Source organism: Chaetura pelagica, unplaced genomic scaffold (assembly GCF_000747805.2).
Source record: "Chaetura pelagica isolate M959 unplaced genomic scaffold, ChaPel_1.0 scaffold123, whole genome shotgun sequence".
Lineage (NCBI taxonomy): Eukaryota > Metazoa > Chordata > Aves > Apodiformes > Apodidae > Chaetura > Chaetura pelagica.
This window is the reverse complement of record NW_009953295.1, coordinates 10,783,164-10,796,335: the sequence shown is the minus strand read 5'-3', so window position 1 is coordinate 10,796,335 and position 13,172 is coordinate 10,783,164. Positions and strand designations below refer to the sequence as shown.

At 36.5% G+C, this 13,172-nt stretch overlaps 1 protein-coding gene across 1 annotated transcript in view; it reads right to left on the bottom strand.

The window, feature by feature from the left end:
- Positions 1-12,269, bottom strand: part of TMTC4 (transmembrane and tetratricopeptide repeat containing 4) — a 48,533-nt gene extending 36,264 nt beyond the window's left edge. The window contains exons 1-4 of the mRNA XM_009997939.1: positions 12,051-12,269; positions 7,304-7,419; positions 5,028-5,244; positions 1,860-1,947 (exon numbers count right to left, since the gene is read on the bottom strand). Coding sequence (XP_009996241.1) covers positions 1,860-1,947; positions 5,028-5,244; positions 7,304-7,419; positions 12,051-12,212 — 583 coding nt within the window. The 5' untranslated portion in view covers positions 12,213-12,269. The remainder of the gene's footprint in view (positions 1-1,859; positions 1,948-5,027; positions 5,245-7,303; positions 7,420-12,050) is intronic.
- Positions 12,270-13,172: the final 903 nt, after the last annotated feature.

The following is a 13,172-nucleotide window of genomic DNA, read 5'->3' as shown; positions in this document are numbered from 1 at the left end:
CTGCTGACTGGAAGCTAGCCAACTTTATTTCAGTCTACAACAAGGGCATGAGGGAATACCCAGGGAACTACAGACCTGTTAGTCTAACCTCAGTTTCTGGAAAAATTATGGAGACGATTATATGGGGTATTATTGAAAGGCATTTAAAGAATATTGCAATCATCAGGTACAGTCAATGTGGATTCACAAAGGGAAAGTCCTGTTTAACTAATGTGATAACCTTTTATGATAAGGTCACCCTTATTTCCAATAAAAAATACTAAGTGTTGCTTAGTATCTTGCCTTCACAATATGTTGTTTCTTCTGCATGAATGACAAGGATTTCAGTACAAGAATACTATTTAAATGATACTGACTTCTAAAAGCAACCAGCCTCTGCAGGTTGTATAAGTCCTCAAAATATGCCTAATAAGAGCACACATCACATTCTTAATCATTCCCGAGATGTCCTCTGTAACAAAGTAATTAAGAGTTCTACACAGAAGTCTCCAGTGGTCATCCTAAGAATTCGGCTCTTGAACTCTTCAAGCAAAGATTATTATTACCCCTGCCATACAGGTCTACCTGTACCAACACACTGGAAAGCACATAGCCAGTATTTAAATTTGTCTAATTTACTCTGGCACTAACCAAAGAAACATCAAAGCACAATCAGAGCCAGTAAGATAGGTGAGAAAAGAATAAATGAGCAAGCAAGATCCCAAGAACAATTTTCATCAGGAAATTATTAGTTCACTTGAAAGAAATGAAACTTAAGCAAAGGGGTGAAAAAATATCAGAAAAGAATGGAATCACTGTATTATTTGAAGTGGCAAAAATTAAGTTAAACTTATGATACCAGGTCTAGAAATACACAAAATAGTTCTAAACAATCTAAACTAAATTAGCAAGAGCTATTCACAGCAACTTTGAGCTCACTGTGGATCAAATTACCTGTCTTAGCCTACACTAACCTCTCTGATACCATGACTGTGTTGTTAAGCTAGATCACCTGAAGCCAGCTCAGGTACTGCTTAACACACTGCTAATGCTGGTTAAACACTGCAGACCATGCCTACTGAACAAGTATTATACAAAGTCTTCACAACAAATGTTTCACAGGTTCACCAAAAAATTCCCATATGTCCTGTGGTAGGGCACATGCAGATTGCATGTCCTGTATAATTTTTCATAACCAAGAATTCATGTATTCTCGTGTATTTAATAGAGCCCCAAAATAATTAATCCACAACTGTATTTGAACGGCCAACCTGCAGTCAAATCGGTTAATACAACAGATCTAAATCTCACTTGAAAAAAACATCTATGAAAGAACTGTTCGTGGTAAATGCAGCTGTCTTACAAAAATTCTACGAGTAACCCTATACTTAGCATATATATGCCAGCACTTGGAAACTGCAGGAATTTAGAGGGCTTACTCATATGAGTAATTCTTTACAATTCATTAAAAATACAAGGTTCTTAAAGTTTGTTACTACTTAAGGCATCCCAACATAATGGTAGAGTATGCTAAAATATTTAAGAATATACATTTATAGGTTTTATTTATAAAATACTTATTAAAATATTTATCTATGCATCTGGACAATAAAACATTTTACAAATAAATTTATTATAAAACAAAATTAACGTAAAATAGTGTTTAACAGGAATTAGGAACAGCAACCCTTCCAGCTCTTCTAACAATAACCTGCTAAAGCAAAGTGCTGTTTTGTTTTTTAATATTTTATGAGGGTAAAAACATTAATAAAACCAAACCACATCAGGCTGACATTTTTACTTTTGCAATACTTCACTGAAATGTATGAATGCAGCAAATATACAAAATATAAAATGAAAGGGGCAAAGAGAATGCTTACTTTCTCTAAATGCTTTACAGTAGCCAAGGAATGACAACAAAAAGAACAGGGCACACAGCAGGTCTGCTCTGCCAACAATCCCAGCAACCTTAAAAAAGAAGAAAAAAAAAATATTTTATTGTTAGAAAACCTGAGATAAATACAAAAACACATACACAAAGTGATTTATTTTTTTTTTTAAACCTGGTTTACTGGCTTAGCAATGCCCAGTTTTCTAAGCTACAACCTAATTTTGATTTGGTATTGCTTATTATCAACTTGGTAAAAGATTTGGCTTTAATTTATTAAAAACTCCTGCTTGACGAAATTAAGAAGGACCTCACTGAAAAAAATGTAGACTGCCTCACTCCATCTGTTTTATTGGCTCATATTGCCTTTCAGTAGAATTCTTAGCAAAAATCCAACAAAACTGGCAGCTCTGCTGAAACACAAATCCAGACTGTCCCACCAGTTGTCTCATATTGTGAGTGGAAGAGAAAAAGGAATGTAAAAAGATAAAATTAATCTTTATTTCATTTAAAGGCACTTGCTAATCCTCTCTTAGGAAAAGGGCATTTTTTGTCAGTCAAACATGATGGAACAAGCATTTCTAAATAACATCAGAGAAGAGAAGTGTAGAGGCTTGAAAGTAGCACTGAATCCACTGAAGAGACTCTCCCACTTTTCCAGCAGCTTCACTGGAGCACCATAAAAGGAGAAACTGTTGGACTCCTAAATTCAGACCATAAAAATTTTTTGATTTATCCAAAGCCATGCATCTAACTTCCCCACTTCTTTTTCTATCTTATAGAGGAATTAGAAGAATTAACTCAATAGCTGTGGAGTGCTTTGGAAAGTGAAGTGTCATTCTGTCTCATGAGCTGCTGTCAGTTAATGAGATAAAAGTAAAGGTGAACTGATACAATTTTGAAAGTAAATGCCAACACGTTACAGCCAAGAAATCAAGAGGCTAATACACATATGGTCTCAGATGACTCCAACAGTACAATGTTATCTCAAATTCAGGCCCAGGCCCATAGTCTTTGCTAACAAGGTAAAAAAAATAAATAAGAGTTTTAAATTAGCATCAGATACATTCTTGTTATTCTGATTAGCATCAGAATAAGCATTTTTAGAGAGAACTACACCATAAGGGTGTTCACTTGTAGGTAGAAAAATTTTAATGGCAGATGTTTTTCTTATATAGGTACTGAAAGCATTAAATTTTTCAAGATGTTTTACATGACAGTTTGTTTTGTGATGTATATACCAAAATCCAAAGCAGCAGACAGATTCCTCACAATTTTATGTCAAAATATGTCATCTCATTTAAAAACCAGAAGTCATGATACTTGAAACTCACAGCTTTAAAATCATGTTGAATGTTTTTTGAGGAGATGCTGACTGACATACACTTATGCTATAACCATAACAGTATCATGACTGATTCAGTGCAGCAAGATTTATTATTACCTGTGTAAATGGTCAGAGGCCTTTGTTCACTCCTGGATCTGAGAAGAGACATTGTATGTAAGCATGCTACCTTTTCCCCTCTCCCAGTGCTGGCACAAAGTGTATGCAAGTCTTCAAACCTTGCATATGCAAGGAGACCGCGTCACTTGTAATTTATTTGACATGACTATGGTCCTATTAACACTTGCCTGCTGATGTAAATGCTTTCAGAGTCAAATGGAATGAAAAAAATAATTCTGGATATTGATAAAGGAGTCAATAGTAGGTCTATCACAAAGTTAAGAGTCAAGTGAGATTCCTCTTTACATGTCAGAATGCCAAAAGCACTGAAGACTTGTTTTACTTCACTGACATCTAGAAGTGGTTTTGGAGAACAAATACAAGGGGCCATTCTGACACTAGCACCATGTGCTCTCTACAAAGAAGGAATTCTGCAGGTGAGCAAGTGCCAGAGAATGACTGGAAGGATGTTTTAGCCACACTGCCAAAAAAAGGTGCCAAATTACTAATACAGAACTTTGCACCATCTCTAGGCTTCCAGTACATACAAGGCCCCCAGTCAGCTGAGAGGCATAGCTTTCTGTAGCCTCTTCACCATCAATCACGTGCAAAGCAAATGAAAAAAGCCAAAACCACAGCATACTGTGAATAAGTGAAAAAGCAGTCCCACATACGTAGATTAAGGTGCACTGAAGAGTCAGTGTTCGTTATTAGCACAAAGATCAAAGTTAAAGTCAGTACTTTTTCAGTAGCTCAGTCCTTCCAAACTCAAATAAATAAATATATTCCTGCATTGTGATTATTTTATTTCATTTATTCATTATTACAAGATCAAGCAATCAGGGAATGCATCCAACAAGCCTGCTGGCAGAAGGCCATAAGATTTTCTTACCTATGAGTACAAAAGAGTTTTTTAAGAAAAACATCACCTCTTCACTAGAATTTCCACACAAGGACTTTGAGCTGTGGCCAGGTATTTTAATCAGTTGCTATGCATGTGGCATGTTTCTATTTTGCATCTTTACAGCTTCAACTTCCAACCACTGTTGCACTTTTGTCTGCACTATAAAAGGACTCACTAAATTTGCATTCCTCATGTAAATAATTACCGACTGTGATAAAAAAATAACCCTTTAATCTTCTCCTTCATATTAAAAATACAAACCCACGGAGTCTGATCTCTTATGACATGGGATGATTTCCAGTGCTTTAATCAGTCATAACTTTTCCGAGCTTTTTCCATTTTTCTGTGTCCTCCTTGCAACATGGATTCCAAACTGGGTGCATTACTCTAATACAGTCCCATACAGAGTCATATAATGCCCCTACTCCAGTTTTCTATCTCCTTGTTCTTTTATCAAAGCAAATGAAAATGAAAAGTCGTTATGCATTTGCATTCAGTTTATCCCCCGTGCTCCTTGGCAGCTCATGAGTCTCTATTAAGGAATTCTTAATCCAGTAACTAGAAAAACTCTCTAGTTTAGGGTTATCCTTCCTTAGTTATTGTACTTAAATGATTTATCTTCCTTAATAAGGTGTAGCTTTGTGGAATTACAAGCTTTTGGATGTGCTAACCATAATATTTGATTGTTCTCATAAGATGTGTGACAACAGAAGTGTTAAGAATATAGAAAAGCAATGTATAGAGTATAAGGCTATGTCACAATTAGTCAAGATGATCAAGAACGTCACTGGAACCAATTACTAAGTACTTACACATTCGGTGTGCACTGGATGTACAGCAAACAGCAAAGCAGCTAGAAGAGATGTCTTTGGAGCCAGGTTGAGCCTTCTTCCTTTATTACTGAATTGCAGTCCACCCAATAGTATTGAGAACACATCAACCATCAACACTGAGATAGTACAATGCAGTATTATATTGATGACATGGAAACCAACTGGGTAGAAGCCTCCAGCAAAAAGGTAATTAATTCTATATAGAAACAGAAACATTAAGACTAGGAATTACATAAATGGTTTTAGATATGCAAGAAAACACCTAAACAACATCATAGCAAGATATTAACACAGATACACACCAAAAAAAAAGCTGAAAAACATCAGCAGACTCCAGCACACATGGTATCAACACTTAGCCACCTGTCAGCTAGAAACAATGTCCTGATCTTTATTGAAAGGTATTCATATGGGACACCATATTCAGCGCATTATCTATCCTCCCTAAAGATATATGTTAATGCTATTAAGTTAATCATACCAATGGTTACTTAGAACTGACTTCTGGTTAGCAATGTAACTTCAGTGTTGTGATGCAGGGCTGTCCTTCAGACATACAACCCAGCCTACTGGGGGGATACCCTTTGGCTTAAAAGAAACTATGTACAGAAATAACCTGAGAAAATTATTTAAATTAAATCCACACAGAGAGGAAACTAATATACACTGAGACTATGATTTCTCCTGACATTCTAACTGAAAAGCATCCTAGAATTTGGACCAATGATGTGGAAACCGCCTGAATACAGTCAGTATCAACGCAGAAAGTAGTCAGTCAGCACATCTTAGTAACTCATTTGTGAGACTGAGAGAGAGGTTTCATACAAGTATTACAACCAGAAGAAAAGGTAAGTGAAAATTCAGTCTAAAACCCTATTCAAGAGAGGAACTCTGTGGTAAAATAGATAGTGAGAAGAAAAGGGAGAAACATCATGTCATTATCCATATGCTTCATCAATAGGTGACATGTACAGAAACTTAGTTTGGATAGGGGAATTTATATAGTTTATTTGGTCAGTCCACCTGGTTTAAGTGAAATCTATTAAAAAAACCCTAACTTATTAAATATGAGCGACATATAAAGTTCCTCAGGAAAATTAAGAAAACCAATCTCTTACTTGTGAAAATAGCATTTTATGGACCATCTCCACATGCTCATCTCTATTTTCAAATATGGTAATGACTGTCTCCCAGCTCACTCTTTAAACTAACCAGGATGTTACTAGAGATGGAATATACCAGAGACCTTGAAAAGAAAGGAGAGCCTGTGGTGTGTAATGAATGCACAGAGAGCTTTAAGAAGTTTAAGACTGATACATTGTACCCAATGGCCTGTTTTCCTTGATGAAAATGTGAAGCTAAACAGTGAAACCCACATGCTAAGTACTAACACTCATGCTGCACTTGAGTCAGTTTATGCTGGAATATGAGGACTAAAAGTGGGAGTACTTCTTCTGCAAGCCCTTTGTCCCTGGCTTAGACCAGACACAACTGCAGAACCAGTGCCAGGTCCCCATCCACAACACTGACTTGCATGGGGAAAACAGATGCTTAAGACTTAGTCCTCAAAGATTCTCTGCATTACTGTGCCCAGTTTCTATATGATCTGCTGCTTGCTTAAATCTCTGTGCAAAAAAAGCATGAGCTCAGAATCTACAGAAGTAATCCTCATAAACCTTTAGTTATTTGAGAAAACCAGTAAGTTATATACACAGACAGACATCTTTCTCACTAGGATTCTCAGACAAAAACACTCACTTGAGGTTAGAATATCAGGGGGAAGAGGTGGGAATGCTATTCAGCGACCTAGTGGCAAAAGGCCATAGTAGATTGATGCTATTTATAAATCATTTGACAGTTCACCAGGACTGCAGTGGAGAGAAACTACAATAGCAGCGTAAGTGGCAGCATGGCCAAGTGAAGGAAATGTACACCTCCTAGTTCTTTGATAATGTGACCTACATACTGAACCATACTGCCTCAAGTACCAAGGTTTGTAAGAGCGTAAGATGCAATTTCTGAAAGATACGTTGAAATATAAAATGTCAAAATAATGCATACTTCAGGAAAGAAGCAATTTGATTAAAAACTTGATATTAAGGTAGTGAACAGAAAAATCATATTCAGGAAAGGTATTCAGACTACCCTCCAGACAACTATACCTCTCCCCTTTTCTGTTGCCTCCTCCTTCAAATCAATTCAGCCAATATATGTTTAAAAAAAATTTAGTCCTGAAGCAAAAAGACAAGTCTCACCTGAAAGTTAGGACAGTTAGTGGTCGATATGACTTATGACTGGTATTGCTGCTGAGTTTGCTGCCCCAAAAGTCATGATGCCATAGGTCACCAAGAGGGGTCTCTGCCCTGAGGTCCTGAAAGAAAACATCATAAATTACCAGACTCTTTAAAAATTTCTCTTTTGTTCAAAGCAGTGAAGACACAGGCAAGTTCTAACTAATAAAAGCTCATGCTAACATGGACATAGCATGTGTTTTTTTGGCTCACTACTGTCATTCGACAAGGTACCCAAGTTTGCAATGAAGGTCACATCTTGCCTCTCATCACAAAGGGAAAGGAGCTTGGATTGTCTTAGTAGGCATAACTACTTTAAATGTATTAGAGCTATGCATATTCATATCAGTTGATAATCTGGCAAATAGCTGAGAATATGAAACACATTAAAAACACTTTGGTGTTGGTAAAAAGTCTTTGACTTTAGGTCTAGGTTACCTTGCGAAATTGCTGCAAACACCTCATTTTCTACCAGTGTCAGTAGCACAGCTACAAATGAAAGAATAAAGCAAGGAGACTAAAGATAGAAAACAAAAATGAGCTATTTCGATGCCTTTACCCTGCACAGGACACTATAGCTTTTTTTAAAATTCTTACTACATGAAGCTGAGAATCAAAATCTATATACTGCTCTAAAAGATTAATAGCAGAAGACAGAAAAGTAATGCATTATTTTAATTTAAGGTGGAGTAGGAAGACTATTAAAACAACCACTGCAAAGTCTACTCTTTCCTTTTACCTTAAAGCCATGCTGATAATAAATATATCCAAATAACCTAGACTATTGAATGGAAAACATACACTTTGGAGAGGAAAAAATAATGACTTTGGTAGGATCTGCCTCAGTTTTCCGTAAAGACAAGATGGGAAGCTCAAACTAATATATTCATCTTCTACTCACCCCTTTTCTCCTCCTTCCCTGGGGCAAATAACTAGCAATTTATGCTATAGCAAACATGCAGGTTAAACACACTTAAGACAGAACCTGAGAACAAAATTGTACTAGCAAATGAATAGCTTTCATACAAGTGCTGGTATTACATCTACAATAAACCATCTCACTTGCTTTTACAGTATCTTGAGCACTTCCTATGGTCTTCAGTACCTTCCATCTCACCCTTAGCATTTTTGGCCTGCCAAGGCAAGAGAGAACACTAGTCCTGAGGTACAGCCAAATGTCTGATCGATGCTGACCAGATGCTGGTAAACTGAACTTATTATAACTCATTATTTCTTGCTTTTTTAACACGTTTGTTCATCCACCCCCCAAAAAAACCCAAAACAAACAGGAAGAGATTAATTTCCATCACTTGATCAAACTTGGTCAGTATTAGACAATTGGTTAAAAAAAATAAAAAATAGGAAGGGGAAGTACACTCAGAATCCTAGGAAACTGTAAAATGAAGTGAAGCATTCTCTAATAGGTTAATCAATATGCAGAAAAGAGAGCAGGGCTAACACGGCAGTCTTTGAAATGTCCTGTACTGCAGCTGTCAATTAGGGCATTCTCAGGGAAAAATCTCAAATCAGTAGTCACAGGGGATCCTATTTGGGATTAAGAATTATCAAGGGGTGCAAAGTTTCCTCACTCTCTCACAGATGTTTCTATTGACAAGCAATAACTAGGAATTTCTTTCTTCTCCCAGGACTGCAATTTTGGCCTCAGGCACCTAAATCTCTGTTTCCATTTCTTGCTGGTATGTACAAGCCTTAAAGACCATAATTTGACTCTTAGAGCAGGAATTAGCAGCAGCCCACAAGATCAATACAGCTTGCTTTTCCAAGGAGCAAGCTGGGACTGGGTTATACACCAATATCTACTGAAGACTCTGCAGGGGATAACCTGTTGATACCTTCAGATTGTTTTTCCAACCAACAGCACTGCTCCTTAAGTACATTTGCCAAAGGAAGGGACTATGAAAGAGAGACTTTTTTTTTTTTAGTACTAAAATTTTGAGACAGATGGTCTTCAATAACCTGAGATGGGAAATGTATCTGAAATGTGCAAGGCTAAATTTCCCTTTCCGCTAAAATCAGTCTTCCTTTGTCTTCCTTAGGAGAAGCTGATTACATGGAATTACTTAGTGATTAGATTACACTTCCATATGACTTCAGAAATCTTCAGTCATGTATCTCGTCCTTGTATCCAAATTCTGCCAGAAAAAAAGTTTCTTATATTAAATTTCCTACTCAGCAGACTTACTCTAAAATAGGACTGGTTTGCTTCAAGAGAGACAGCTGTTTAAAAGTTACATGAGATTTTCTCTCTAAGAACCGAAAGTAAGTATCAAAGAATCTCTATTTGATTAGCAGCAGCTTACAGACAGCAGAGTTCAATACTTGAAGAAAGGTCAGTTTTGCTATATAAAGACTCATGGAAATGATGCATTGTGCCTGCAGCTTCTCCTAATCCAACTGTTTGTCTTGCCAAGTTGGTAAATAAATAACGACAAAAGTCACGGTTGTGTACCAGTTAAAATGCTGCTTAAAATGTCAAGAAAGCATCTGGAAAACAGCCTTGAAGCCCAATAAAATCTAAAAAGAGAATGTTCCATCATATGGTAGGCATGGGGTCAACTGACAGTGTATCCTTCTGTAAAAAAATAAATATAACAAGACCAGGCTGATGGTGGGAGCTGGTAAATTAATAAAAAGGTCATTGTGTGGGTACTCAAGAAAATACCAGTATAGTAATGCTCAGTAAATCTACAAAATTACTTCACCTGCTGCCCCTCCTATTCATTAGGAATAAAACACACTATACCTTCTTTAATTAACTGTGCCTTTGCTAGATGCTGTCCCTCCCCATTAAACTGGGAACTCAATGTATTTTTCTTGTGGATTTTTTATTTCCATATATTCATATGACCCTCATATTAAAATTATATTATCATAAAAATCTCATTTAATCTCCTGGTAATGACAGAAGATTTTGATGTACAAAATACAACAAGCCTTACAGTTTTTCAAACATGCAGACTAGGTATTAATTAATCTATTTCAGCAGGTGGTTGAATTTCTTAGCATTGCCAACAGCTATAGTCCTGGTACAAGTTGTTGTGTTGCATAGATAAATTGAAACATTTTCAAAGTAAAAACTGAAAGAAATGGGGAAAGACTACAGGTCTGGAAATTACACATGTACAAAACAATCTGCCTTGTTTTAACATCAGTCTTTAGTTCAGTCTTTCAGGAAGCTGAAATATAATAATTGTGCCCCAAATAGAACTTTGCAGAACGAAACACTGCCAGGAACTGTGTAATTTAAAATACAACGATGCTTAAAAAAAAAATATAAAAAACTCCAACACTGTAGGTTCTTGATTTGTATATAGCATTTTCTAAGAAGCTTTGAGATTTATTTGTAATTTGGCAGATTATTCCCCCCCATACACCTATAACTCAAGGTACAATGACTTACACAAGCACAATATAAATTTACCTAAGGAAACAGTAATTCTGTGGGATTCTAAAAGGCACATTGTGATAAGTTGTCTATAAATCCTGTGCAAGGCAAAAAAAACGTGAGTTGTCTTCTTCTACCAAAATGAATTATCCTTCCTGTATCCCTATGGTTTTAGGGAAACAGAACCAACAAATGAGGGTGATTCTTTTTACTTTATGATTTTCTTTCCAAACATTTAACATGTACCTTCCAGAACAGCATATGAGCTGATGAATAATACCAATACCGACCTGTAAGCACAGGCTCAATAACTGCTGTGTGTGGTTCTTTGGAGTGTCTCATCAACTGAAGGCACTCAACTCCTCAGAGTTAAAAGAATCTCAGCTAGAGGTTTATTTGAGTCACATGTTCATCTCTAATATTCAGTTTTTAAAATAGAGCACAAAAACACTCTGCCTATATTTCAAAAAATTATTGTTGTCACCCAAGCAGTGAGTGGGAGAGGAGCACAGGAAGATTTCCTTGCTTTTGTCACATTTTAATGGTGTGAACTACAGCTGGAGAACCCCTGCACCCTACAATCGCTCAGTGATGCATTACATATCTTGCAACTAGAGTCAATTTATTCCTTGGATTTACTCATCTGTCACCCTGAGAAGATAATGAAAAAAATCTCCTGTTAACATCAATGGGTATTAGAAAAGTCTACTGCATACTCTCACTGACTTAGAAGTGAGCATCAAATTAGATTCATAAGCAGTCTTGATGTACAGGTACCCTGTGAATAAGTGTTACTAAACAACATATCCAAATTAGATCATGATTTTTAGATGACAAGCAGACAGAGTCTATTTGGTATGGCATAAAAAAGAGATCCCTTCCCAGATACCAATATTTCTTAAGCAGAGCATCTCACTTGTGAAAGAATGAAAGGGGACACATTCTGAGAAGGAAAAAAAAAAAAAAAGCAGCTATTTAATTTGTTCACTCTTTTGTTTACGCATTAGAACCCAAGTCATGTTATTCAAATAGCTTTCGGAATAAGAGTTTGTTAAGCATACTTATGCTTCTAGCTTTTCAATAGAGCACTGCTGCACAGCTTGTTTGTCAACCTTAAATAAGGCTTATATAAAAAAGCCCCAAAGTAAAACAAAGCAGAAAAGTGAAGTTCAAAAAGAGGAATATCAGAAAGGAGCTCTTTACTAGAATGATTACTTAGGGCCTAATTTGATCAACTGCTGTCATTATTTCTTTTCCTCTTTCCATTTATGTTAAAGGGCAGAATCAGAAAGGAGACAGACAAACCTTATTATTGATGATGGCTTCAGAATCATCAAAGACAAAATCTCCATCATAGCTGTTAGCAAAACAGATGAAAGAAATAAATGCCACAAGCATTTTAGCCCAGTATGATGGAAGGAGGAACCATGACACATCATGGTCCAGATTATGTTCTGTTTGTGCCATTCTGTGAAATGCTTGTTCCAAGTTGAGAGCTTCAGCATTATGTTGGTTGCAAATCTGAAAGAAATACAAACAAATGCATAGTTACAGTTGCATTTCACTAAAAAAGAGTTTTAAAATTGAGAGTTGGGTTAAAGGAGGAGAATGAAGTTTCATACAACCTAACATTTTTATCTCAGAGCATTTAATAATTGCTGGAACATTTCAGAACATAATTTTGTACTTCAAGTGTGGAAGAAGGTACCATTTCTCATGGTCAGAGCATAGTGACAAAGCCAAGAATTTCTTAGATTTTCAGTTAAAGCTTTGGCAGAGGTAAATTCTAAAATGTTGAGCAAATCACTGTTTTTCTGTAGTTAGCCATTTATTTCAAGTATAACAAAGAGGAGCATCACAGGGGCTGTGGAGCATTTACAAAGTTCTTAAGAGAATAATAAGCACTGTGATTTCCTTCTGAGTGTGAAAAACAATAATCAGTTGCAGAAAGACCTCAACTTTCTCCTGTTAATTGAATTCTGGGATCTAGTCTTACATATAGCCCATATGGGGAACTCATACAAGCATCACTGGTAGATGTGTACAGATAGCAGTTAATGGACTAGGCCCTAAATGTCAAGAATTCAAACGATGAGGCAAGACTCATACAGTTAAGACCAAAGTAGTTCTCACTAGCTCACTCTGCACCCACAAGTACAGTATAGCCTAAATTCCACTGCTCATGGACTTGTGAGGTCGCTGAGGTAGATGAAAAGGACCATGCAATCCAACAGCACTGAGCAATATATCAGTGTGGAGGTACTAAGGCTGGAAGTTTACTCATGAGTGACCTTTACTTGGAAAGGTCTCTTCTGATGCTCCAAAGTCAGCCTTCTGCCTTAACAGCTATTCTGTCTCTGTTTTTCTGGTCCTCTAAAATTATTGTGAGCAGTCTTATTATCAGGTGCTGCTATAAATAGCAGGGGG